This window comes from Lampetra planeri, chromosome 54 (assembly GCF_965212315.1).
Source record: "Lampetra planeri chromosome 54, kcLamPlan1.2.h2, whole genome shotgun sequence".
NCBI lineage: Eukaryota > Metazoa > Chordata > Hyperoartia > Petromyzontiformes > Petromyzontidae > Lampetra > Lampetra planeri.
Genome location: NC_136160.1, coordinates 7,450,313 through 7,475,284, shown reverse-complemented (window position 1 = coordinate 7,475,284; position 24,972 = coordinate 7,450,313). Strand labels below are relative to the sequence as shown.

General features: G+C 45.8%; 1 protein-coding gene across 1 annotated transcript; it reads right to left on the bottom strand.

Annotated features, from left to right (window-relative positions):
* Positions 1–4,202: 4,202 nt before the first annotated feature.
* Positions 4,203–23,979, bottom strand: LOC144735211 (2,4-dienoyl-CoA reductase [(3E)-enoyl-CoA-producing], mitochondrial-like). Its single transcript, XM_078617688.1, has 10 exons — positions 23,544–23,979; positions 18,544–18,746; positions 17,548–17,605; positions 16,752–16,838; positions 15,552–15,699; positions 10,681–10,780; positions 9,736–9,808; positions 8,582–8,728; positions 6,063–6,125; positions 4,203–5,097 (listed from the first exon to the last, which is right to left on the bottom strand). Exons 1-10 carry the CDS (start codon positions 23,616–23,618, stop codon positions 5,038–5,040), a joined length of 1,014 nt encoding a protein of 337 aa, XP_078473814.1. The 5' UTR covers positions 23,619–23,979; the 3' UTR covers positions 4,203–5,037.
* Between the last annotated feature and the right edge of the window lie 993 nt (positions 23,980–24,972).

Genomic DNA, 24,972 nt, shown 5'->3' with positions numbered 1-24,972 from the left:
TGATTTGTAAAAGTTGAATGTTTAAATTTGTTAATAAACATGTTTTGAGAAAATGTTGAGGCGCCGTGAGACATTTGTCCGATATCACAGTCTTGAGCGGTCCCGTGTGCAGGTGGTGCCGTACGCTCGCCAACACTGGGGCAGCAAGTTGACTCATTCCACATTCCTGTTGTGGGCACTGGTCTGCAAAGACATCCACTGTTGACTTCCCACCAGTTGATTTTGGTGATGAAATTATTGACGGTTATCTTCATTCTGGATTTGAAGTTTTCATGACTGCAAGGATCCATACTCTGGTTCTTTCGGTAAAGTCACGTAGGTATAAATATAAAATAGATTAAATCACGATGTTTCGGGCGCAACACAAGCGTCTGTCATCAGGTGGGACAACTACAGCAAGAAACAGTATCTGAAATAGGCAAAAGAGCTGCAAATAACAAGAGATGTCTACGAGTGGCCAGAAATCCTTGAGCACGGAGCACGGCATTGCAAACATTGCAAATGTCATTAGAAACTGCAGTTCACTTGGGTGGATGTGGGAGACCAAAATAAGGTAAATTGGCTTTACTATATATGGATATAAAGAATAAGTTCACCGATTGGCTGACCTGATATTTTATCAGGTAAGGCCCACTGAGCTTCCACTGCTTTCAGTAGGCCTCGGCAAGATAAGGTAGTTTACCCTTTTTACCGGGTAAAAGGGTAAAGATGTCGACATGCCAAGGGGTAAGGTAAAGGGTGGGGTAAAGGTAGCCTGAAAGAATTACCCGGTAGGGTAAAGTATTACCCGGTAAATACTTGTTTACCGCTAAAAGCTCCGTGGCGCAGTCCGTAGCCTCCATTTAATAAGTAATATTAAAAAATACTTTATTTTAAACACGCTTTTATTAAATGTACGAGTACTGGCAGAACTTCATGACTCCATGAAGTGGCCCCGAAGCTTGCTATAACGTAAGGGACCGTGGCCAATTACAGCCAACGTCAGTTGACCATGGACAATGAGACCCAAGCCGAAACATAACATGTAAAAAATAATGTTTAAAAATAGATATTTTTTAATGATAGAAAATAGTATTGTCATCAGTATGACATAAGTATACCAAGTTTGCAGTCGATACCATATTGGAAAGTGGGTTAAAATTGAGTTACAAGATTTGAGGCTACAAGCGTGTAAAATTGGAATCGAGAGTATTCTATATGAATAAAGCGCTCTACCTAGCATTTACCGTTATAAACCTTTTTCATGTGTAGTACCCCAGTAATTACCCTGTAATCGGGTAATTTTTATGGGGTAAGGGTAAAAGGTAGGGTAAAGGTAGGCTCGTTGCTTTTTACCTTTCACTTTACCTGCTAAAGGGTAAAATGTAGGGTAGAGTGATTGTTTTGTGGTAAAGTAAAAGGTAGGGCAAAGGTCGGCTCGTTTTTACCTTGCCTTGCCAAGGCCTAGCTTTCAGAAGCGACCTGGCTGCCACAAATGATAACTCAACGAAGTGGCTTATCGTCATGTGGAAATGTACAGCAAATATTCTAAACGCGTGACGTTGATTTTAAATGTGAGGGAAAAACTGGACCCGGAGTAAAATCCATGTGACCACGGAGAACATGCAAACTCCAAATAAACAGGCATCGGGATCGAACTCGTGCACTTCCTGCTGCATTCTCGGCGGGGAAGATATCTCACCACCATGGGGTGGAGGAATTTTGAGATCCTGTTGGGGCCGCTGGTCCCCGAAGTCCCTCCCTGCTCCGTGCCTATGGCAGGGGCTCTGCCGTTCGTCGACCCCTCGCTTCTCTGCGAGCCGCTGCTGCCATCGCTGGGCTCATCGCCCGACGGCTCCCCTCCCTGGTCCGTCCCTCCGCGAGCTCGTGTGAGAGGCATAGCTCGCCGCACGCTCTCGTTCACCTGTAAACGCTGCGTTGTCTCTCCAAGAATCACGCGCTATTAAACGGGGGTCAGGGGTCGGAGGGCGAATGACGCTGCCCTCACACTGCGCGAGTCCCTGCGGCGAGAGACGGAGCGGGGACCTGCGGACGCACCGACCCCTTCCCCCACACTACGAGCGCACACACCTGCACACACGCGACACCCACTCGTGCGCCGCTCTACACAATGCTCCCACGAGGCGAGCCGCTGTATACGCAGCACCACACGCGTTCACACGAGGCCACGATTCGCTATTAATGATTTATTGTTTGCTACCTGGAATTGGTTGTTGAGTCAGTATAAATCGACGAGGCTGGCCTATTCTACTACCCCTGGACCTATTCCCTACTTATCAGCTATGATCCTAATTCGCCTTCTTACTCACTGTTAGGTGCCCACGGCGGTCCGTTGATCCCGTGCTAGCAGCGTACCTCGATGCGTCGCACGGACGTTCGGGTCGCTGGGCTGGAGAGCGTCGTGTCGCCTGGCGCTGGAGTGAGAGCGATTTCCCCTTTGCGCCCCCTTTTTATCCTCCCTACATCAAAGGGTTGCGGCTTCGAGCGCGATGGCGGCCCTCTTCCAGTTTTTCTTTAACAATGGACGCGCGCCCGCTAGCACGCGCACGGCGGCTCCGGGCGCCTTTTATATGCTAATCGGATGTGCTGCGTGTGCGGCGCCAATTCCAATTAATCCCCTTCTCATGCATGGCGCCGTGCTCCTGCGCACCATGCAGCGGCGTCCATCACCACGGCCCGCTGCGGAAGTTAAGCGCGGAGCCTCCATATGTCCCCACCACCTGCCCCATCAATTGCGCACCCTAGACTATGCCGCCCCGTCCCTCCTCTGCCTGTCTCGTCGACCCGTGGGGGTGTGTGTGGGGGGATGCGTTTCAACCGCGGTGGCCGAATGCCCTTCGCCGCGACCATACCATCTTAAGGCCGGTCGCAGCGCCGCGGTGCAAAGTAGCGTCGGGGGGAGGTCGTCCAATTCCCTGGTCGCCGGAAACCGTGAAAGTCAATCCCGATAAGGGCTTCTCGGATAAAAACCGGTCGATCAGGTGACCTCCCCTTCCAGCTCTATGGGTGGGGGGAAATGCGTGCGGGTGTGTTCATGTGAGGTGAGGGGGACGCGGGGTCGGCTCCGTCGCTTGGTGGTGGCGAGTTCGAAGATGGGCGCCTGCTGAACGGCTTCGTGGCGGCGGCATCACAATCCTCAACAAGGAACCTTGAGGCAATGTCAAAACCCGTTAAGGGTTTTGCTTGTTTTGATATAATGCTGCTCCCAAGATGCATTTCCAAAAGGCTGCTGATGGATTGTGTAAAAAAATATATTTTTGTATGCACTTATATGGTCATGTCTTCTTTTATACGTTGAGAGACCACTTTGTCTTAATTTGGAACCAACAAAGGTCTCCGTAATATATAAAAATAAGAATAGGCTTTACCCTTCCTGGCAATAAAACAAGTCTTCAGATGTTCAAACACCAAATATATGGATTTCATAAAGAGCCGTTTCTGCATTAACACACGTACTTGTGAACATGTAAACAAAACATGGCCTGATAATTGCATTGTATTTGAAACTGATTAGTCTACACCAGAGACGACCTTCTTTATGGCCGAGTCTCACCAGTGTCAGACCAGAGCACTGTTTGCCTTTTGGCGTCCTCTGGTCTGATACTGGTGAGACTCGGCCCTACAGAAGACTGGTGAAGACCAGTTTCAAAGACTGCATCATTATCAGAGCATGTTTTCTTCGCATGTTCACCACAAGAATTGCGTATGGTTAATTCAGACATCATTCCTTGCCAAAGGTTTCTATTTTGTGTTTGAACATCTTAATGTGTTTTATTTCCAGAAAGGGTAAACCTATTCTTATTTTTTCATACTATTGTAAGGACAGTGAAGTCAACCTCCGGTCTGAGTGGACTAGTGGCCACGGGAGGTAATGACACGGGAGTCGGCCTACAGGGCGAATCGACTCGTGGCCACGGAAATGATCGAGAATAGGGGCGTGGTCAGGTGAGGTAAGAGGACAGTAGATCTAGTGGTCAAAGGTCGCTCTCGAGCCAATGAGAATTGAGAATAGGGGCGTGGCCACACCGTAGATAAGGGGAATAGGCGGGAGACTCAGGGCTGCCAAAGTGGGGGTCTCGAATGTGTGACCGAGTGCGAGCACATGCTCCCTCAAATAAACATCTCAAGAACAAGTGCGTCCAAGTCGTCATTACATTGATACTGGCAAAAAAATCACGTAATATATATGTACATACTAACAGTTCATTTTGCAAAATTCTTTTTAATGTGGCACTTATTGAATAGTTATACAGCTCAGTATTATGATACTTAATTCAAAATAAGCTTCAAACTGCTTAAAGAACAGTACTCCAATAAGCTGTTGTGCACTGCAGATGCTGCATGTACTACATCGCTGGAACTAAAATACAAGAATAACTTCCATGTGCGGGAATTGAACGCAGGCATTGTTGTGCAAGCCACAGTGGGCAGACATGCCTATAAAAACCATGAGATGCCAGAAAATAGGACTCCCCATTAATTGAAATTATATTGCAAGTCAAGTCACACTATCAAATAAGGATGGGCAAGATTAAGGTCCATATCCATATATTCCCAAACGGCACAACGGACAACTTGGTTAGTTTTATTGCGATAGTTATATAACGACAGCAGCGCATTTTAAGTCCGATGGAAAAGGAAGTTCACCAACAAGGCATTGTGGGTTTCTCCTTTAATACCGGACAACCTGGACACACATTTCCTTGGCGTAATTTCACAGGCATGATTGTGTTCAGGCTGATTAATGAGAGCCTACTGTTGGCTTATATCCATATCTTGCATACAATTTTGAAATTCACATTTTTCTTATAAACAGAAATATTTAAAGGCACTTAACAGTTTTATGGAAAAAAGTCAAAGGCTGAAGTGTCACCATGCTCAAATGAGCCACGCTAGGCGGTGGAAATTACAGTTTTGCAGCAAGTGCAACTTAACTTGTTATCGATAAGCGCTCACTCCGTTTGCAGAGGCAGTGCCTGGTTAATTTGTTTCACGACTTCGCTGTGACTTTTGTTTTCCGCGCTGGACGTGTTGGGTTTACGAGCCCTTTGTCTTACGAATCATTGTCTCCATCATGTCCCACTGCTCCTTTGAGACCTGAAAACAACATCGACATCGTCAGTCACCATCTTCGGTGTTGGGATTAGCATGGTTGGTGGCTACGAACGGTGCAAAAGAATTTCAACATGCATACAAAAACATTACTGGCTTCTGGCAGTGTGAATCTGGGGGCATCGCGTCACCGTTGCATTAAAACCAAAGCACCTGAGTGTTAAAGCGAGATCTTCACTAAGGGTGTCGCTCCACTTGGCTAATTCATTAACCCCATTGTCAAACTCAAGAAACCTAAGACGGACATCTAATTGCCTTTTAACTATCCCAAGAACAAGAATTGGAATGGGGAACAAAACCTTTGCTGTTGAGTACCAGCGTGTTGTATTGGGTCTGTTGTTGTAATGTTCTTACCCGCCCCTACTGTACATCTGTGAAAAAGAGCTTTATAGCTTATCGGATTCCTTCAATATAACACTGATATTCTGAACGTTTTGGAACAACCTTGTTCCTTCCTTAACACCGTAAACCTTCCTTGAAAACATATCCTGAAGCAGAAGATTAGCGCTGGATACAACCGCATTTGCGAATATGATTTGTAACTTTCATTGCTACCCGTGTATCGATAGTTAATTTTCAGTTTTATTGAGGGATTGTGTTGTCTTTGTGTGGTCTGGGACTGTTCTTGCTGTTGTTTTGTTGCCTTTCCCAACCTTGGGAATTGATTTACTCATGCCGTTTTAACTTATATACTTTATATATTTTATGTATTTAAGTGATTTGTTTACCTATCCTATTCTTTGCACAAAAATCGTGTTTTTGTTTTGTTTGTTGTAACTTTCTGACCCACCCGTACTGGACATCTGTGAAAAAGAGCTTAATAGCTCATCGGATTTCTCCAGTATAAATACAGATTCTGATTAAGCAAATAGTCACTGGTCAGTAGGGACCCAAACGTAACGGCTACAGGGCTGGTGCGACGCGACCTACTCGATCTAATCCAGCCGTACCTGTTTGAGACCGTTAAACTCCCCAGCCATCGACACGTACTCTCCTCCATCCAGCCTCACCACCTGCAAGGGAAAAGTGGCATTTGAAGGTGGCGCACGGTAGCGAGTCCGAATTTCTCTTGCTGGAACTAGTGACGTAAATGTGCACGTGTGAACCGCCGCAGAGGCAATCGTTCGCCACAGAAGCTCGCAGAGGCAATCGTTCACCACAGGAGTTCGAGATGGAACAGCGGTCGGTTGGCCGCAACTCTGGCCCTTCTCTGCTCCACTGCCGCGTGCGTGGTGGCCCACATTGTAGTCGCGTTAGTGGTAGCGGTGCGGGTGGTGCATCTGTCGGTCATCTCAGACAGTTAACCCATTACACATGGGTCTGTCTCGTGTCCTGTTGTCAGCAAACCTTAGACACTTCACGTGGCCTCAAAGTGCACCAAGCCTTACACAAGTCCTGTGGTGATGTCACCGCCACTTAGTGGCGAATGGCGGCTATTGTTGATGGTGGTAGTGGTAGGATTATTCAACATCACTTTTGCCAGACACGCTGAGGATAGGCTTGCGGAGCCCCAATCTGGTTTCAGAAAAGGGCGGTCCTGCACAGATGCCATATTTTCTGTCCGTTTGCTACAGCAGAGGTGTAGGGAATTCCAACAAGACCTACATCTCTGCTTTATTGACCTGGTCAAGGCCTATGATACCATCAGTAGGCCTGGGCTCTGGGTTGTTCTTCATTAAGGACCTTCATGATGGTGAGCGGGCCCGGGTAAAACTACGTGGCCGGGAGTCGGAGCCATTCCCTGCTCACCTTGGGATGCAACAGGGATGTCCTCTGGCTCCTATATTATTTAATATCTATTTCGATCACGTAGTTCATGAAGCCTTCGATGGCTGTACCAGAGCAATTTTCATCTGGTACAGATACAATGGGAGGTTTATCGATGCCCAGGTGCGGTCAAGGAATGGCTCCCTATTGGTCAACCATGTTATGTATGCCAATGATCTGGTGATCTTTGGGTCTTTCGGTAAAGGCACGTAGATATAAAAATAATAATATCACGATGTTTCGATCGCAACACAAGCAATCGTCGTCGGGTGAAAAATATAGCAGGAGAGCTGCTGAGGCAGGAAAAAATATATGGCGGGAGCGCTGCTAAGGTTTGAGATGGGTGTAGCCCAAGGGTCAGTGGGCGGGGCTAGAGATGAAATTTGCATGTAAATGTAAGATCGTAGAAATCTTGACAAATGAAGCTGTGGGGGTGGCCATTGTATTGTGAGAGATTAGCAATGTAAGAAGTTTACTTGTAAATGTAAGATTGGAGAGAGCTCGAAAAGAGCCATCGCCACATGGAGGTGGAAAAGGATGGCAAGCCGCCATTTACTAACACAGCTAAATGTGGCTGTGTTAGTGAATGTAACTCAAAGAGTCGAAAATAACTGCTAACATAAGCAGGTAGGAAGGGAACAACACAGCCAGTTATGACCTAAACTGGTTAATAACGTCCTTCCAATGATTGCTCAGTTTGTACCCATTATCTCAGTTGAAATTGTGTCTGTTTATATATTTGGATGGCTTCATAAACGAATATTTGCTGATAGCCAGTGGGTTTGCAGAGTACCTTCGTCTTGGAAAAATAAATTTCGTGTGTGCCCACAGCGTTAAAATAATGATCAGCCACGGCCGAGGTATTGGTCCTACCGTGTTTCAGATCTGCCTTATGTTCACGAACCCGGTCCGAGACATGTCGCTTAGTTTCCCCAATGTAACTGCTGCCGCATACATAGCTTAGTTTGTAGACACCGGGGTATTGCATGTCAGGGATCAAATCCTTCACAGATGGGATCAAATCACGAATTTTATGTATGGTGTTGAATCGTACCTGGATCTTGTGTTTTTAACCGCCTCTACGGGGAGGGTTCCCACATAACTATTAGATCTTTCAACAAACTTTGAGACAAGAAGGCTCATCTGATCGAGTCGCGCACATTTCTGAAGAGATGCCGCGACACTAAGGTCATAACGATCGCCTTTACACTCACATCTGCTGCTGACACTTCTCCTAATGCTAAACGGATCTTGTTCAGGGCCAGCCTAGCCCTGATCACAGAGAGATCCTTGAAAGACCTAGACAAAGTCCCATCGGTGAGCTCCAGCAGGCAAGGCTGCGTTGGCTGGGTCATGTAGCCCGCATGCCCAGTCACCGCATGCCTAAACAACTTTTGTTCGGTCGGATAAAGGGGGCTAAATGGGCGCGGCACGGGCTAGAGAAGAGATGGAGTGATGTGGTACAAGAGGATATGGAGCTGAGTGGATTTGCCAATGACTGGTACCAACGGTGTCAAGATCAGCCTCTGTGGACAAGGCTCGTGAAGAAACGCTACTGGGCAGTTGGAGGTGCGGGGAAAGGACAGCAAACTTAACACAAAAAGCATTTCTAAAGAAATGAGTTTTAAATCATTAAAAGTGCACAGCTCCAGTTGTTGGTGATAGTGGTAGTGATGGTGGTGGTGGATGTGGTGGCACTCACGGCGCCGCTGGCCCAGCTGGCGTAGTCGCTGCACAGGAAGGTGGCGAGGTTGGCGATCTCCGGCACGGTGCCGAGGCGGCCCACGGGGATCCGATCCAGCATGACCTCCTCGAACATGCCCGAGGGGTCGAGCCGGCTGAACGCGCCCTGCACGGCGGCATCACCACCACCAAAGACAAAGATCCCCCGTGTAGCCTTAACAGACTGTTGGAGCAAGTGCTGTTAGCGAGTAGCATCTATGAAGGCCGTGACGGCACACGAGGGGGGGTGGGTGGCCAACACCACGCCCGCCCGCCTTTGTCTCCCCAGTGGTGATGTTCACACACCGCACCAGGTACTCATTTGAGGCCGAGTCGACCTCGGGAAGGCCAAGGACCGGTTGATACAATCGTCTGGGGGTTTTGGACACGAGCGGGAATCGAACTTAGGTTGCCGGGTTCGTAGCGCCACCACTCCCCACACACATGTACACACACAAGCAACATACGACATACACAAACATACACATCACCACCAGCAGCAGCTGTAGCAGCAGCTTCATAAAAACCATCGTCATTAATATCATCGGGGTCGTCAGCAGCTCCAAAGCCAACCTTTGGTCATCAATGTCAGTTGGGGTGTTATATTTGTAGCTGTCATCATCAGCAGTAAGTCAATACCATCAATGCCAACACTGCTATATTTTCGTACATGGGCATCGTCGGTTTTATTACCAGCATCACTGATGTCATGAGCACCAAAACCATCATCATCAATATCGTTATCGGCTTATGATTTATAATCTGCATCACTAGCATTACAATCTTTTTATTATTTTCAGCACCATACACGTATGCTCTAATGCTTGACAAGGTGGCACTGCAGTTGAAAAGTGCTTGACTCTAAATCCGGGGGGTAAGGGGGGGGGGCAATTCATGTCGAGGGAAAAAAGTGGTCATCCTACGGAAAAACTGGCCCTCGCCATGGGAACGTGGATTTACCACCAGTGGCTCACGACCATCAAAAGCAATAAGTTTCACCCAATTGCTCAGTTGAGTTGGGAGATGCAGGATTGGCATGCATAGCTGTGTTAAGTCGCACATCACTCATTATACCGCGTTGCCTATGTTCTCTCTGAGCCACCGGACTCATCCCCAGAAACCCACACACCTCACCTTGGTTCTGATTGGTCCGGGCTGAATGACATTGAACCGCATGCCATACCTACCCCATTCCGCAGCTAGAGACCTGGAAAAAAAAGGGACGGCATTACAACCCATTCGCAAATTACAATTCCTCGTGACCCGCTCTGAAATCTACCAACTCACACCGTATTTACAGCCTCATGATAGCATTCCTGTCCCTTCTTTCCCCAACACTACCCCTCGACTTAACGTCGCATCCATGTTGTACGATGTTATAAAAAACAATTGCATTTAGACACTTTTTTAAATCCAAATCATCTTAATGAATAGACTTCAGATATGATTTGTGATAGGTACAATACAAAATATGATAATTAGGTTTTAGACAAAACTTCTGCCACAAGGACATCACCTTAAAAATTGCAATGTACCTTCTTACCCGATTGTGATATATTTCACAGGGATATGACCTATTACGGGTACTGTAAGATCCAATCATGTCCGTCCAGTGCTCGCTAAGCTGCATTGGCTTCCAGTTGCCGAACGAATACATTATCAGGTCGCACTCATTACACGCACAAAGTGCTTGCCACGAATGAACCACGATACCTTGCTGATCTCATCAATGAGCATAAACCATCACGCAAACTTCGGTCATCCTTGCAGCAGCTTTTGGCTAGCCATTGAATAAAGACGGTCACGGCATCACGCACTTTCAGATGCGCTGCTGCGGCCGTCTGGAACGCTCTTCCAATGTTAGGAAGCTACTGGAGCTTAACACTTTTAAATCTATATTGAAAATTAAATTCTTCAGAACTGCTTTGTGGTTTGTTTGTTGTCCTTTCCCCGCACCTCCGATTAGCACGGTTGGTTATGTATGGTGCGAAAGAAGTTCAACATACATATCACACCAGATAATGACCTCTTACAAGAATGTGAGAACACCTCTCACCAGGTCAACATTCCCACACTCACTTGTACATGGCCTCCACTCCAGCCTTGGCCGCTGCACTTGGCACAACAAACCCCGAGCCACTCTCGGCATAAATGGTGGTGATTGCCAGGAACGCAGCACCTGTTCACATGAGCGACAATTATTTTTATTTCAGCTGACATCTGTCTCATGAGCTTTTTCCATGCAAAAAAAAACTAAAATGATTCCTGGCTCAGCCAGGTAAGTACTGTAGAAGAGAGCTGAACACGGACGCATCTCTGGGCCTAAAGTGAACATTCCACATTGCTGTGACAGGGGCCACTCCCCTTTGAGCAACCATTGCAAACTTTCCACACAGTGGTACACAGTGTAGCCACCCTGGGGAAATGGATGGCCAAATTGACCCCGGACCACGATTGGAACTTACGGTCTTCTGAACAGAGGCGTAGCTAGGATATTTTGCGCCCGGGGACGAACTATAAAATTGGCGTCCCCCCCCCCCCCCCCCCCCCCCGTTTAATCACATTTTCCTATTACATCGAATAAGGAATAACAATTTAAATTTTAATTAAGCATTGTATTTAAAGAAGCAAATTTATAGAAATTATATTACATGGCTCACTCACTGTCGTAGACTGGTTGGCATAGTCTACAAAAGATACATTTTTCTTGATTTCACTGTCGCAAACTGGTCAATCACGTAATCAAAATCAGTTTTTTCCAATGTTTCTCTTTCAACGCTAAGAAGAGCAAGATCGCTGAGACGATCTTGTCCCATTGAAGCACGCAAATACGACAGAATAAGTTTCAATTTGCTGAACGACCGCTCACAGCTTGCAATTGAAACTGCTATTGTTAATAAAATTTGCAGTGAAATTCGAAAATTCGGACATATGTCGTCTCCATAAAACACAATAAAACCAAGAAGATCCAAAGGAGTTTCTGGTAGAACTTCATTCCGGTTACTGAGCAGCATTTTGCAATCTCCAATTTCTGTGAAAAGTTCATGGCCATTGATGTCGGTGTCATAGAAATTTCCAAAATCTGTGCAATTTCGACGAATTGCATCGACATCTGTGTCGGATAGAAGAGTTTTGACGTCCAGCAGAAATCCAAATTTTGTGTTCAGGTCTTTTAGTCGTAAAAACCGTGTTGACATCTCCTGTTGAAGTCGATCAAATACGCTCTTCATAACGCACACAATTTCTTCTTCTGCTGAAAGTCCTGCATCTCTTACCAGTTCTCCTGGCATCTTCCGACATCGCCTAATTCTTCTGTCCACATCTATCCCCCAGGCTATGCATCTTGTTTTGGCGTTTTCTACAGCAACTTGGCTCAAATCATCACGAAGCTTGACAAATTCATGCTCCAAAGATTCAAGATCAGTTGCTGCTTCCTTGAAATTCATAGTAGGATCCTGTAAGCGCTTCTGAACACGATCAATTTTTCCAAGAATTACATTCCAGAAATGTAATAAAACTATGAAGTTAAAACTTAATACGCATGCCTGTAACTGTTCTGCATCACTTCTGGTTTCAGGCGTCATAGTTACGTCCTCCGATAATTTGTCTAGCAGCCCTACTAGTTCATCCAGTCCTTCATAGATAGCTTTAACAGCTTCTGATCGTGCACTCCAGCGTGTTTCAGACTCCCGCTTTACTGTGATGTGCACAGCTTTTTTTAACTCTTCCCAACGAATTGTTGAACGAGAGAAAAACAAATATATACTTTCAACTGTTCCAAAAATGTGACAAGTGGATCCTGTTTAGCTGAGTGTACTCCTGCTAAGTTTAAGCTGTGGTTGTCACAGTTGACAAACAATGCTCTGTGATTTTTGTCACATATTCGTTGTTGAAGGCCGGATATATGCCCAGTCATCACAGCAGCATTGTCATAACATTGTGCCCGACATTCGGCTAGAGGTATGTTGTCAGATTTCAGTCTCTCGACGATGACTCTTTCTAGGCTTGCTGCATCTTTTGCATGTATCTCGATATAACCTAAAAATGATTATTTAATAGTTACTTTTTTAGTTTGAAAATCCACATCCACAAATCTTATGACCTGAGAAAGCTGTTCCCGATGTCCTAGATCCGGAGTTGAGTCAAGTAAGATACCGTAGTACTTGTTTTTCCTGATATCACCCAACAATTGGTTCTTTACAGTCGACGCAAGTATGTGGATAAATTCATTCTGGATTTCCGGTGACAAATAAGAAACTGATCCCGGATTTTCTCCTGCGTGCTGTACGTGTTTTGCTAACAATGGGTCATACTGAGCAACGAGTTTGATCAGCGCGAAAAAGTTTCCAACATTTTTATCCTCATCAGCATTCAAATTTTCCTCATGGCCACGTAGTGCCAAATTTTGTGAAACCAGAAACTTAATACAGGTGAGTATTCTTTGCAATATATCTCGCCAACGTTGTTTTTCCAAATGAATCTGAGCTTGAACCACTGCGTCAATTCCAGTACCATCAATTATCCTTCGTTCGGCTTCCTTCCATGTAGTAAAAGCTGTGCGGTGGCTAGGATTGTTTTCATGAGAATTTAGTTTTTCTGGCTTTCTCCACTTGTTGAAACCGTTTGTTAACTCAAACGAAGCTCGTGAGTTTGAACTCGATGATGTAAATAATAGACAACAGAAACAGTAAGCAGCTTTATTGATTGGTGAATATAATAGCCACGAACGATTCACTTCCTCTCCGTTCGCTAGTCGGCGTTTAAACCATGCTGATGTAATTGAACGTTCTCTGGATACTGATGATAGATTGTCTCTGTGCTGAAAAGGCAAGGATCCGAGAGTAATCATTTCATTGCGAAGAGGCTGTGATATTTTCGATAGCTTTGTCGTTTTATCAAAATTTAAGTAGCCAACATCGTGAAACCTTAGTACAGTAGGAACAGCATCATAATGAGTATTTTCAGCTTCTCTATCAGAATATTCTTCTATCTCATCTTCCCCGTTACTGTCAACAAGTTCATCATCATGTTGAACCTGTTCAACGACGACGCCCTGGTCTTCAGTGTTTTCGGAGTCTTCCTCAACATAGACAGTAACATCTGTCTGAACCATGTTTTTCTCCGAGTCCTCAATGTCTTCAACCTTCTCGTTTACATGCTCTGAAATAGGTGGTTGATAGCCGTCATCTTCTGATTCTGAAGAGTTGGAGTTTTCAGCTTCAGCTTCTTTCTTCTTGGCTTTCTTTAAAAAGCTAGCCAGTAATGTACTTGACTTCTTTGATGCCATTTCAGCTTGTTTTTTTCTTTTACGACATTGAGCTCCACTTCGTTTTCTTCCTGACATGGCTGACAAAAATTATAAATATATTATTATATCACTGAGTACACTGAAGTGAAAAAAATATGTGTAGGCCTAGACAATAACATAGTGGCACTGGCATAGTGCTACTACAATAAATAATTATTATAATAATTAGGCTATACATGCAGATTAAAAGTACATAATTTATACGCTTAAAGGCAGATTATGCTGCAGATATTTAAAAATATCGATATATTAAATTGTATTCTATATTTAAAAAAACATTAATTTATTTATCAAAAAATATAAAACATACCTCTTGTTGTTCAAGTAACCAAAATAGGTCGCCGCTTTGGACGCCACCGCCTATAAGCTTCTACTGTCGGTCATACGCGGCCATGTAACGGCATAGACTTACCCGCCGAGGTTGACGCTCGTCCGGTGGCTTGTAGTCGTGGCACGGTGGTCTAGCTAACAAAGTAACACTCTCACTTAGTGTCCGCCAGCGAGCATGGCTCGGCTCTTAGGTCAGTTCAAATATAAGGTACGAGCGACGTACACGTATAAGTGAGCCTTGTAGTAAATGCTGCTAAATGAAGGCCACGCTATGTTGACGTGCGTGGGCTGCTCCGGCTGCTGCAGCCGCCTGGAGTTGATGTCACTAATAAGAACAAAAAATAGGCCGTCGTAGTTTCCGCCACCAAAAAACAGGCCAGTGACTAAGGCTGAAAGACTGCGCCTGTCTGTTGTTTGGGACGTTCTTCCATGTAAGTTCTTAATAGGCGCGCGTACCAAAATGTAATTACATGACATGTAGGCTGTGTGTGGCGGGATATATAAACTTTTAGGTTGAGGTGTAAATCAGGCTGCCGCGCCCGCCGCAATAAGTTATCACGTGACGTTGTAAGCCTCATTTTGGCGCCCCTTTACCTTGGCGCCCGGGGACACGTGTACCCCCCTGCCCCCCCCTAGCTACGCCTCTGCTTCTGAATTTAATTTGAGCACTCTAATCTCTAATGCAGGTATCCCTCGATTTACGAAAGGGATGCGTTCTTTAAAAAACACGGGTACAATAAAATATTGTAAATCTGAACGGCTTTTCCCATTCATTTAATCCAACTCAACTACTAACCTAAATATATACACCTGTATCACTTTTCACAATACAATAGTAATAATAAAGAACATGAAGAATAAAACGATTGAATAATAATTTAAAAGAAAAAATGTACATTTTCATGGAAAAAGATCTGACTGTAAAGGTGCTGCGGAGGTGTTGCTGTTGCACCGTTGGGACACCGTGAGACTCTGTGGCCGATTGATGCCGCAGCCTCCCAGGTGGCTCTTCGTTGACGATCTCACGGCGCGTGGCCGTAGTGACATTTCACGCGGAAATTCTATTTCGTTCATCGAAAAGTGTCCTTAATTGTCAATTGTGTTCACGCGAAATGTCGTAAACCTAACGTTCGTAAATCGAGAGATACCTGTACTTGGGGTTAATTTTCTAAAATGTTTGGTTTGGTAGAAGATACCAGCACACAATGGCCTATTGTAGCAAAGCACACCGCACGGTCAACGTCAACTTCATCGTCGTGACCATCATCATCATTTGTCGTCGTCGGCCACAATGGCACAAAGCAGCGGTCACCTTTGCCGGCCTGGATGAGCCGCTTGCCCAGGTCCAGCGTGACGAAGGCTGAGCCGTTGAGCACGATGTCTGTGATGGCGCGCCACGCGTTGGGGGAGAGACGCTCGCTCGGGGACACAAAGTTTCCCGCCGCGTTGTTGATGATCACCTGCAAGCGCCTCCCATTAGCACGGCTGGCTACGCATGGTGCGAAATAATTTCAACGTACGTACGTACAAGCAATTCATGTGAAGGCAAGAGGGGTAAAGGCGCAGCCCTGCAATTGCTTGCTTATGCCACTGCAGCGGAAGGGCCTCCTCTAGAGGGAGCTATAGAGAGGCCTCTTGAGGGAGCTCTCAAGCTCTAGAGCCCCGATAATAAAGGGTTTTTGGGTTAGATTATGTAAATATAAATGTGTCCGAATAAGTTGTTCCCCTTTTTTCTGGTAACAAAACTGAAACCTTTTTACAAGGAATCATGTCTGCATTAATCAGTTTCAAGGACAATGCATATATTGTCAGTGTTTTTTTTTTGCATTCTGACCACAAGTATTGTGGTTAATGTAGACATGATTCCTCTTAAAAAGGTTTCAGTTTTCTTGCCAGAAAAGAGGGGAAAAAGCTATTCTTCTATTTTGGTACTGGTAAAATGATATAAATGTGTCATTAAACCCGCCACAGCCAATTATTAAGATTTGTCACGTAAATATTTATATGTACGCAATCTAACTGTAGTGTAGCCATTTATACACCTGCGTGGACAACGGTGGGGGGAATTAAGAAACTTTCCCATTGTTTCAACTGCCACGCCGGTAGATCAAATCAGCGACCTCTGGATTACAAGTCAAAAACTAAACTAAACTTTCGTATTTTACAGGTAAGGCCCACTGAACCATATAGCTCTTTTCAGAAGTGACCTGGCCAGAAATGATGGCTCAACGAAGTGGCTCATTGTCACGTGGACATGTATAGCAGCAAAATACTCTCAACGTGTGACGTTGATTCTAAATGTGGAGGGAAAAACCGGAGGACCCGGAGAAAAATCCACATGACCACGGAGAGAGAAACACCTCAAACTTCAAATATAGAGCAAGCGTCAGGGTCGGGATCGAATCAACAACCTCCTGTATACCAGGTGAGGTAGTTAACATCTCACCACCGTGGCACCCAAACACAGATGAGCGGTGTGCAGTGAGCGCAAAGTGAAGGAGCGACCTCCGACCTGGGGCAGCCCCGCAACCTCCACGGCGGAGTCCACGGCCGCCTTCACTGACGCTGGGTCCCGCACGTCGCACTGCACGGCGTGCACCTAGTCAGGCACAGGGCGCACACCAACATCACCACCGGTACTACTTAGCAGGAGTACCATCACTCCCACGAATACCATGACCATGAAGTAACACTGATATACAGCACAAGCGCCGGTAGCATCTTTAGAACCATCACTACCACTGTTAGAACCACACCGAGTACCAGCGCCATCACCAGAACCAGCACGACTAGCACTACCACTTGCAGCACCACCACATTACCATAATCACGAGTACGATCAGCACAAGCACCCCCACAAGCACAGATAGCGCGACCACCAGCGCACCACGATGAGCACCACAATCTTGAATCGTAACCACCACAAACACAAATATAACAGACCAAAAACGCATAGTTGGAGACATTCAGCAAAGTGGTGATAATAAAAACGTTGATTATGAATAAAATAAACTTTTTATATTACTAAGTCCCACTGAGCTATAAAGATGTTTTTTCAGAAGCAACCTGGCCACAAATTATAGCTTAACAAAGTGGCTTATCATGTGGAAATGTCTACTCTAAATGCATTTTAAAATAAAACTGTCATTACAGAATGTTACATTGTTGTAATATATTACAATAGCACTAATATCACAAGTCCGGTAGACACACACATCTCATTCTCAAGGATGGCTGATCACCCATCACATGTCATTGTAAAGCAAAGAGGCATCCTGTGGTGTGTAGAGGACTCATTTGTCGAGCACCTTGTTTCCCGTCTCGGCCGTGATCTCTGCTGCAGTCTGCTGCAGAACGTCCAGTTTCCTGGGTACAAAAAACAAAGCAGCACGCTAGGGGGCCGTATAGTATAGCAAGTAGGTTATCCATCACATCCGAGCGACGCTGCAGTCAAGAGTGTTTAAGTAAAAAATGGAAGGGACGTGAGTTCCAATCCTAGTCAAGGTTTGCAAGATTGCATTTGGTGTTGAAACATTGGCAGGAATGTATGTACTTATGCAATTGTACTTATAAATCTTCTTGGTTCTTTCGGTAAAGTCACGTAGAAGGGAGATAATAAAATAATAAAACACAATAAAATAATACAATTCTCACGACGTTTCGGCCACAACGCAAGCAGCCGTCCTCAGGTGAAGAACAGGTCTGTCGGAAAGACTGTCTGTCGGAAAGACCTGTTCTTCACCCGAGGACGGCTGCTTGCGTTGTGGGCGAAACGTCGTGAGAATTGTATTATTTGATGTGTTATTTTTATTACTTTATTATTTCCCTTCTACGTGACTTTACCGAAAGAACCAAGAAGATGAATCCCTGCAGTCACGAAAGCTTTAAATTGTACTTATAAACTTTACTTTGCACTGCCATCTGTTTTTGTATTGTTTGTTGTTGTAACTTTCTGACTCGCCCCGACTGGATATCTGTGGAAGAGAGCTTGATAGCTCATTGGATTCTTCTAGTCGAAATAAATATTCAGATTCTGACTTGGCTCACCATCCATTTAGAGTAGATAAAAAAAGAACGATCGAATGGGAAGTCAACAGTCACCCGACGGAGAGGATGGCTCTAGCCATGGAAATGCAGACATTCCACCACCAGTTCAAGAGCTACGAAGAAGATGATTGTTGCTCAATGCTCATGTGAGCAGTGAGCCACTTTCACTCAAGACTACGACTCAAATTTCCGCAAGAAAGGGCAGCGTTAGTCAGATGCGTATTCAAGGACGGACGGATGGTGGTGAAGGCGGCCACCTGCTGGCGATGACGCACTGAGCTCCAAGGGCAGACAGCATGGACACCATGCCCCGGCCCAGCCCTGTGCCACCACCCGTCACAAACGCTACTTTGCCGGCGAAGGTTCCAGGGGGCAGCATGGGTGCTGCCTGTGCCGGGAAGTGAGAGGCGTGAGGCCTCGACTTGTCATCGCTCGCGCGTCTCCGCTGCTCGCCCAAGCCCTGAGGACACAATGGGGGGATCGGTGAGGCTTTGCCAACAAGCCGCGTGATGGCAGCAACGACCCGCGCGCGGTCGCTCATATGTCCTTTTCCGCTGTACAAGCGAGACGAGCCGGGGCTGTGCCGAGCCGGCTTTGCCATGCGTGGCTCATGGAGGCATCAGATTACTCGTTATATATTTCAGAACACATGCCTTGTGAGGCCAGAGTTGTTTTATGGTATGGTTCTGTCTTGATTTGAAGCTTTCGTGACTGCAGGAATCCACTCTTTGGTTCTTCGGTAAAGTCACGTAGGTTTAAAATAAAATAAATACAAATATGCTTCTGGTTCCACTTGGCTCAGCAAATTGCAAATGACTCTCAAAGATTTGTTTTGGAGGAGGGTGGAGGGAGCAGCTACCCCTTGTTCCGTTTCCTCTCAAAAGTCCAAACATTGTAAGACAAATCCCACTTGAAGGGCATCATTTATACCTGCAATAGTGGTAACTGTTTTATTCTTCCTATAACAGGTTGTTAGGTATTTAGGTCAGCGTGAACAAGCCTCCGTTTCAAAGTCGGTGAAATGTCAATGTATCAACTCACCATTTGAACATTATGGCAGGAACCCGGGGTCCCAGAAGCCCCCGGCTCTCGTATAAACATTATATTATAACTAGCAGAAGTACCCGGCGTTGCCCGGGTGAAAAATATATTTCTTAATAACCTTACATATATACGCAAAGAAATAAATAAATAAAGTTGAATAACACTAAATCGATCATTAAACCACTTTAAAGGTGACGGATAAAGAAACTGACATGCCTATTCCCATCGCGGGGCACGGGACGTGCCTCCCGGCAAATCCCTCGCAAGCGAGCGTACACAGACGGACAGACAATTTTTGAGTACGACGTTTCGCTGGTAATTGCATCCAGCATCAGCGAAACGTCGTACTCTGAAATGGTAATTGTTGTGGTTTCACGCTTCAACACACCGGTGGGCTAAAGCAGTGAACTATTAGTCTTTTATCAACGTGACACTTTTTTACTGATTGGCCGTGTCGGGTGGTGGAGGGTTACAACACATTAATAAATAAGGCGATCTAAACCCAATAACGTTGTTTATGAATAATGGTCGCCAAAGCCTACGTGTTACAAATTGACTCACTTTACTTAATAACCAGGCTACAGTCTACATTATAGACTGCCAGTACACCCACCCAGCTTAATAACCAGGCTACAGTCTATATTATAGACTGCCAGTACGCTCACCCAGCTTAATGACTATTTGTACAGTCAACATTTAAAGAATCGATTCTTGGCGCGTCGGGTTTAAAAGTAATTACACAGTTGTTTTTTTATTGGTATGTAATGTTTGAAAGTTTTCAGAAGATTTTAAATGTATTTTCCCCCCGGGCAACGCTGGGTATATCGAGTTTATACCACAAAGTCGTTGCTTGACATGGGTGGGGTGTCGAGGCCTAGTACCGTGCAGAGCTTCCGGCCTCGCCTAGATTGCCCACCCGGCTGAGGCTGGGTACTGAGGCCGTTACCCCCCCCCCCCCCGCGCTACAATAATACTGTCTAATCGCTATAATTTTATTATCTACCGACCCTATAATAGTAATTGCACACATTGGGGTGGGGGGGGGAGTGAAGAGGACGTGAAACTTTGATGAATTTACCTCAGAGTCGCGTATTAATGCGTGCGCATATTTTGAACGGGAATTAAAAATGGCGTCCACCCCGCAGCGAATGCGTCGCTACCCGTTGCCAGGGGCAACCATTTCGTCCAATGAAACTGCGTATGGTACGGCGACACACAGACAGACAGACAGATTTGCGATTTTATATATATAGACTAGCATAAGTACCCGGCGTTGCCCGGGTGAAAAATATATTTCTTAATAACCTTACATATATACACAGATGGGCTGCTACCCCTGCCCCCCCCCCCCCAGCCACGATCTCCTCGGCCGCTGTGCAGTAATATGTACGGCCTATAGTGTGGTGGGGTGTCGAGGCCTAGTACCGTGCAGAGCCTCCGGCCTCGCCTAAATTGCCCACCTGGCTGAGGCTGGGTACGGGTGCCATTCCCCCCCCCCCCCCCGCGCTACAATAATACTGTCTAATCGCTATAATTTTATTATCTACCGACCCTATAATAGTAATTGCACACATTGGGGTGGGGGGGGAGTGAAGAGGACGTGAAACTTTGATGAATTTACCTCAGAGTCGCGTGGTGGGTGTCGAGGCCTAGTACCGTGCAGAGCCTCCGGCCTCGCCTAAATTGCCCACCCAGCTGAGGCTGGGTACTGGGTCCGGTACCCCCCCCCCCCCGCGCTACAATAATACTGTCTAATCGCTATAATTTTATTATCTACCGACCCTACAATAGTAATTGCACACATTGTGGTGGGGGGGGGGGAGTGAAGAGGACGTGAAACTTTGATGAATTTACCTCAGAGTCGCGTGTTAATGCGTGCGCATATTTTTAACGGGAATTAAAAATGGCGTCCACCCCGCAGCGAATGCGTCGCTACCCGTTGCCAGGGGCAACCGCCGTCCAATGAAACTGCGTATGGTCCGGCGACACACAGACACACACACAGACAGACAGACAGACAGATTTGCGATTTTATATATATAGATGTACACAAAAACTTTGCTCTTTTTCACCAATGGGTTTGAAGGATGGTGGCAAGTGTTGTCTTGTTAAACTATGCCTTTAAAACTGAAACTACTTTCCTGCAGTACCTCTATTTAAATACACTATCGAAATTTTTTATAAACCCCTCTGTCAATCATCGTGTTTCTCAGTGTGGATTCGTGAACACACTTTGTAAACAATACATACAATAGTACGCGTTTTCAATGCGCTGTTCATATTGTAACAAGCGTTTATACCAATGTTACTCTACAGAGTGGGTCACCGCTCCTCTTATCCGCATTGATATGAGCGGTATGTGGGGACTATGGCTTAACCGCAAAAAAAAATCTGTACAGATGTATACGGACAAGAGAAGTATTATCAAACAGGAGGAATTAACGGTGCAACGCATCTTATCTATTCTACAGGTAATATGATTGTCATCGATTGATCCTGGCTGCAGACATTGGTAGGTTACAAATAATAATGAAGATAAGAGAGCAGTTTCACCGTATTATGCATACTGTGGTGACAAATAAAGGACTTAAGTCATGTAGGCAGTAGTAATAGGTTTTTACCCTTTCAACTGGTACAAAAACTGACACCTTTATACAAGGCATCATGTTTGCAATAACCACGACAAAAGCAGTCAAAATGCAAACAAAAAGAAACAACTCTGATGATGATCATGATATGCACTGTCCTTGAAGTTGATTGGTCCACACCTGAGACAGCTTTTCTTAGAGCCTAGTCTCCATTGGTGTTGGACCAGATGACGCCAAAGGGCGTACAACTCAAAGACAGTGAGTGAGTGCACTATCAGAGTATTGAGAGCTCAGGGTAAGCATTTACACTATGAGACCTCCTTTACCAGTGGCAAAATATAGTAATAGGTTTTTACCCTTTCAACTCATGTGGGCAGTTTGAGCAGCTTTGAACAAGACTTATTATCCTGCCCGTACCCGAGCATGGAGTGCATTCGCTTGTTCAGCTCTTCTGCGTATTCATCCTCGCTGCTGCGCTTGGACACGACATGACAACAGAATGATCCGCGCCAGGCGGGTCGAGGCGTTTATGTGCGCGGAGGGACGGAGTCGCTAAAAATAAATTAATTACGATTTAGACTTCCGTTTATTCAGAACCCCAGGGTCCCGCCATAAAGTTAATTTGTTCCCATTGCAACGAACGGATGTAGTTGGGGACACAACAATGAACGTTCACTTTACAATTTCTCAAACAAAAACATTCGGGCAAATGAAATCGCAATGTCTCGGCTCAAACTTGGGAAGGTGTTCATCTCCACTGGCAGCCCTCATTCAGGGGTGGAAATTCCACATTCCCGTGGCAGGGACCGGTCCACCCTTGCTGATCCTCTAGGACTGTGGTTGTTTACCTGGGGTGGCACGCACCCCTTTGGGAGTGCGAGATACCCTTGGGCAGATTTTTTTTTAGAAGGTAAATAATCTAAAACACAAATGAGGCACGTAAGTACTACTACTTTGTTTCATCAAACCCTATGTACGCATTAACATCATACATGCTTTACCGATTGACAACTCAAGGGGTGCAAGGCTGCAGGCAGTGAAGGTTAACAAACTCTGCTCTATGGAGTTTGTGAGCAGTGGGTCAGCCCTCTTACCGGGGGGGCCCTCGCTCCGGGTCAAACAAACAGCAACAACGTTTCACCTATTCTTGGTTCTTTCGGTAAAGTCATGTAGAAGGGAAATTATAAAATTATAAAAAAGAAAGCACTATTATTTTATTATTTCCCTTCTACGTGACTTTACAGAAAGAACCAACAATATGAATCCCTGCAGTCACGAAAGCTTTAAATCGATATTAAATTTTTCGCCTACAACACCGCGGCCCTAGAATAAAAATGTATAAAACCCACGCCACACATTTGCACAAAATTGACGCTTCCGTTTACACCACCACCGCCGCCGTGACACAAACACGTAAAGTGGGTAAGAGGTCACCACGGCGGAGACACGAAGCCCGCGGCCGCGACTCGGCCACTCGCGGCACCGCCTGAACACTGGGGGGGGAGGGGTGGTGATGGTGGTGGTGGGACACGTCTCCGTTTGTTCAAAGTGTCGAGTGTCGAGAGTTGCTGCCGGAGGCTCAGAGTTGCGAGCGACGGCGGGAGACGTCGGGTTGGGCCTTGTACCTGTTGCCTTGACAACAGAGGCGCGCCTCGCCTGGCGAGCGAGGCCCGCAGCAGCAGGAGGGGGGAAGAAGCCATGGCGGGCGCGGGCGAGGGCGACGAGCGGACTCCTTGCTGCCGCTGATGTTGTTGTTGTTGCTGCTGCTGATGTTGTTGTTGCTGCTACTGATGATGTTAATGCTGCTGTTGTTGCTGCTGATGTTGCCGCTGTTGCTACTGATGTTGCCGCTGTTGTTGCTGCTATCGCTGATGTTGCTGCTGCTACTGCTGATGTTGCTGCTGCTGATGTTGCTGCTGCTGCTACTGCTGATGTTGCTGCTGCTACTGCTGATGTTGCTGCTGCTACTGCTGATGATGATGTTGCTGCTATTGCTGTCGCAGGGGCTTTTATTTAACGCGGCGCCGCGACCTGCACGGAGACTCCGCCCACCAGAGGCGTAGCTAGGGGGGGGCAGGGGGGTACACATGTCCCCGGGCGCCAAGGTAAAGGGGCGCCAAAATGAGGCTTACAACGTGACATTATAACTTATTGCGGCGGGCGCGGCAGCCTGAAACTACTGCACAAATCTACACCTCAACCTAAAAGTTTATATATCCCGCCACACACAGCCTACATGTCATGTAATTACATTTTGGTACGCCTATTAAGAACTTACATGGAAGAACGTCCCAAACAACAAACAGGCGCAGTCTTTCAGCCTTAGTCACTGGCCTGTTTTTTGGTGGCGGAAACTACGACATGATGATGAACTTGTTGACAGTAACGGGGAAGATGAGCTAGAAGAATCTTCTGATAGAGACGCTGAAAATACTCATTATGATGCTGTTCCTGCTGTACTAAGGTTTCACGATGTTGGCTACTTAGAATTTGATAAAACGACAAAGCTATCGAAAATATCACAACCTCTTCGCAATGAAATGATTACTCTCGGATCCTTGCCTTTTCAGCACAGAGACAATCTATCATCAGTATCCAGAGAACGTTCAATTACATCAGCATGGTTTAAACGCCGACTAGCGAACGGAGAGGAAGTGAATCGTTCGTGGCTATTATATTCACCAATCAATAAAGCTGCTTACTGTTTCTGTTGTCTATTATTTACATCATCGAGTTCAAACTCACAAGCTTCGTTTGAGTTAACAAATGGTTTCAACAAGTGGAGAAAGCCAGAAAAACTAAATTCTCATTAAAACAATCCTAGCCACAGTACGGAAGGAAGTCGAACGAAGGATAATTGATGGTACTGGAATTGACGCAGTGGTTCAAGCTCAGATTCATTTGGAAAAACAACGTTGGCGAGATATATTGCAAAGGATACTCACCTGTATTAAGTTTCTGGTTTCACAAAATTTGGCACTACGTGGCCATGAGGAAAATTTGAATGCAGATGAGGATAAAAATGTTGGAAACTTTTTCGCGCTGATCAAACTC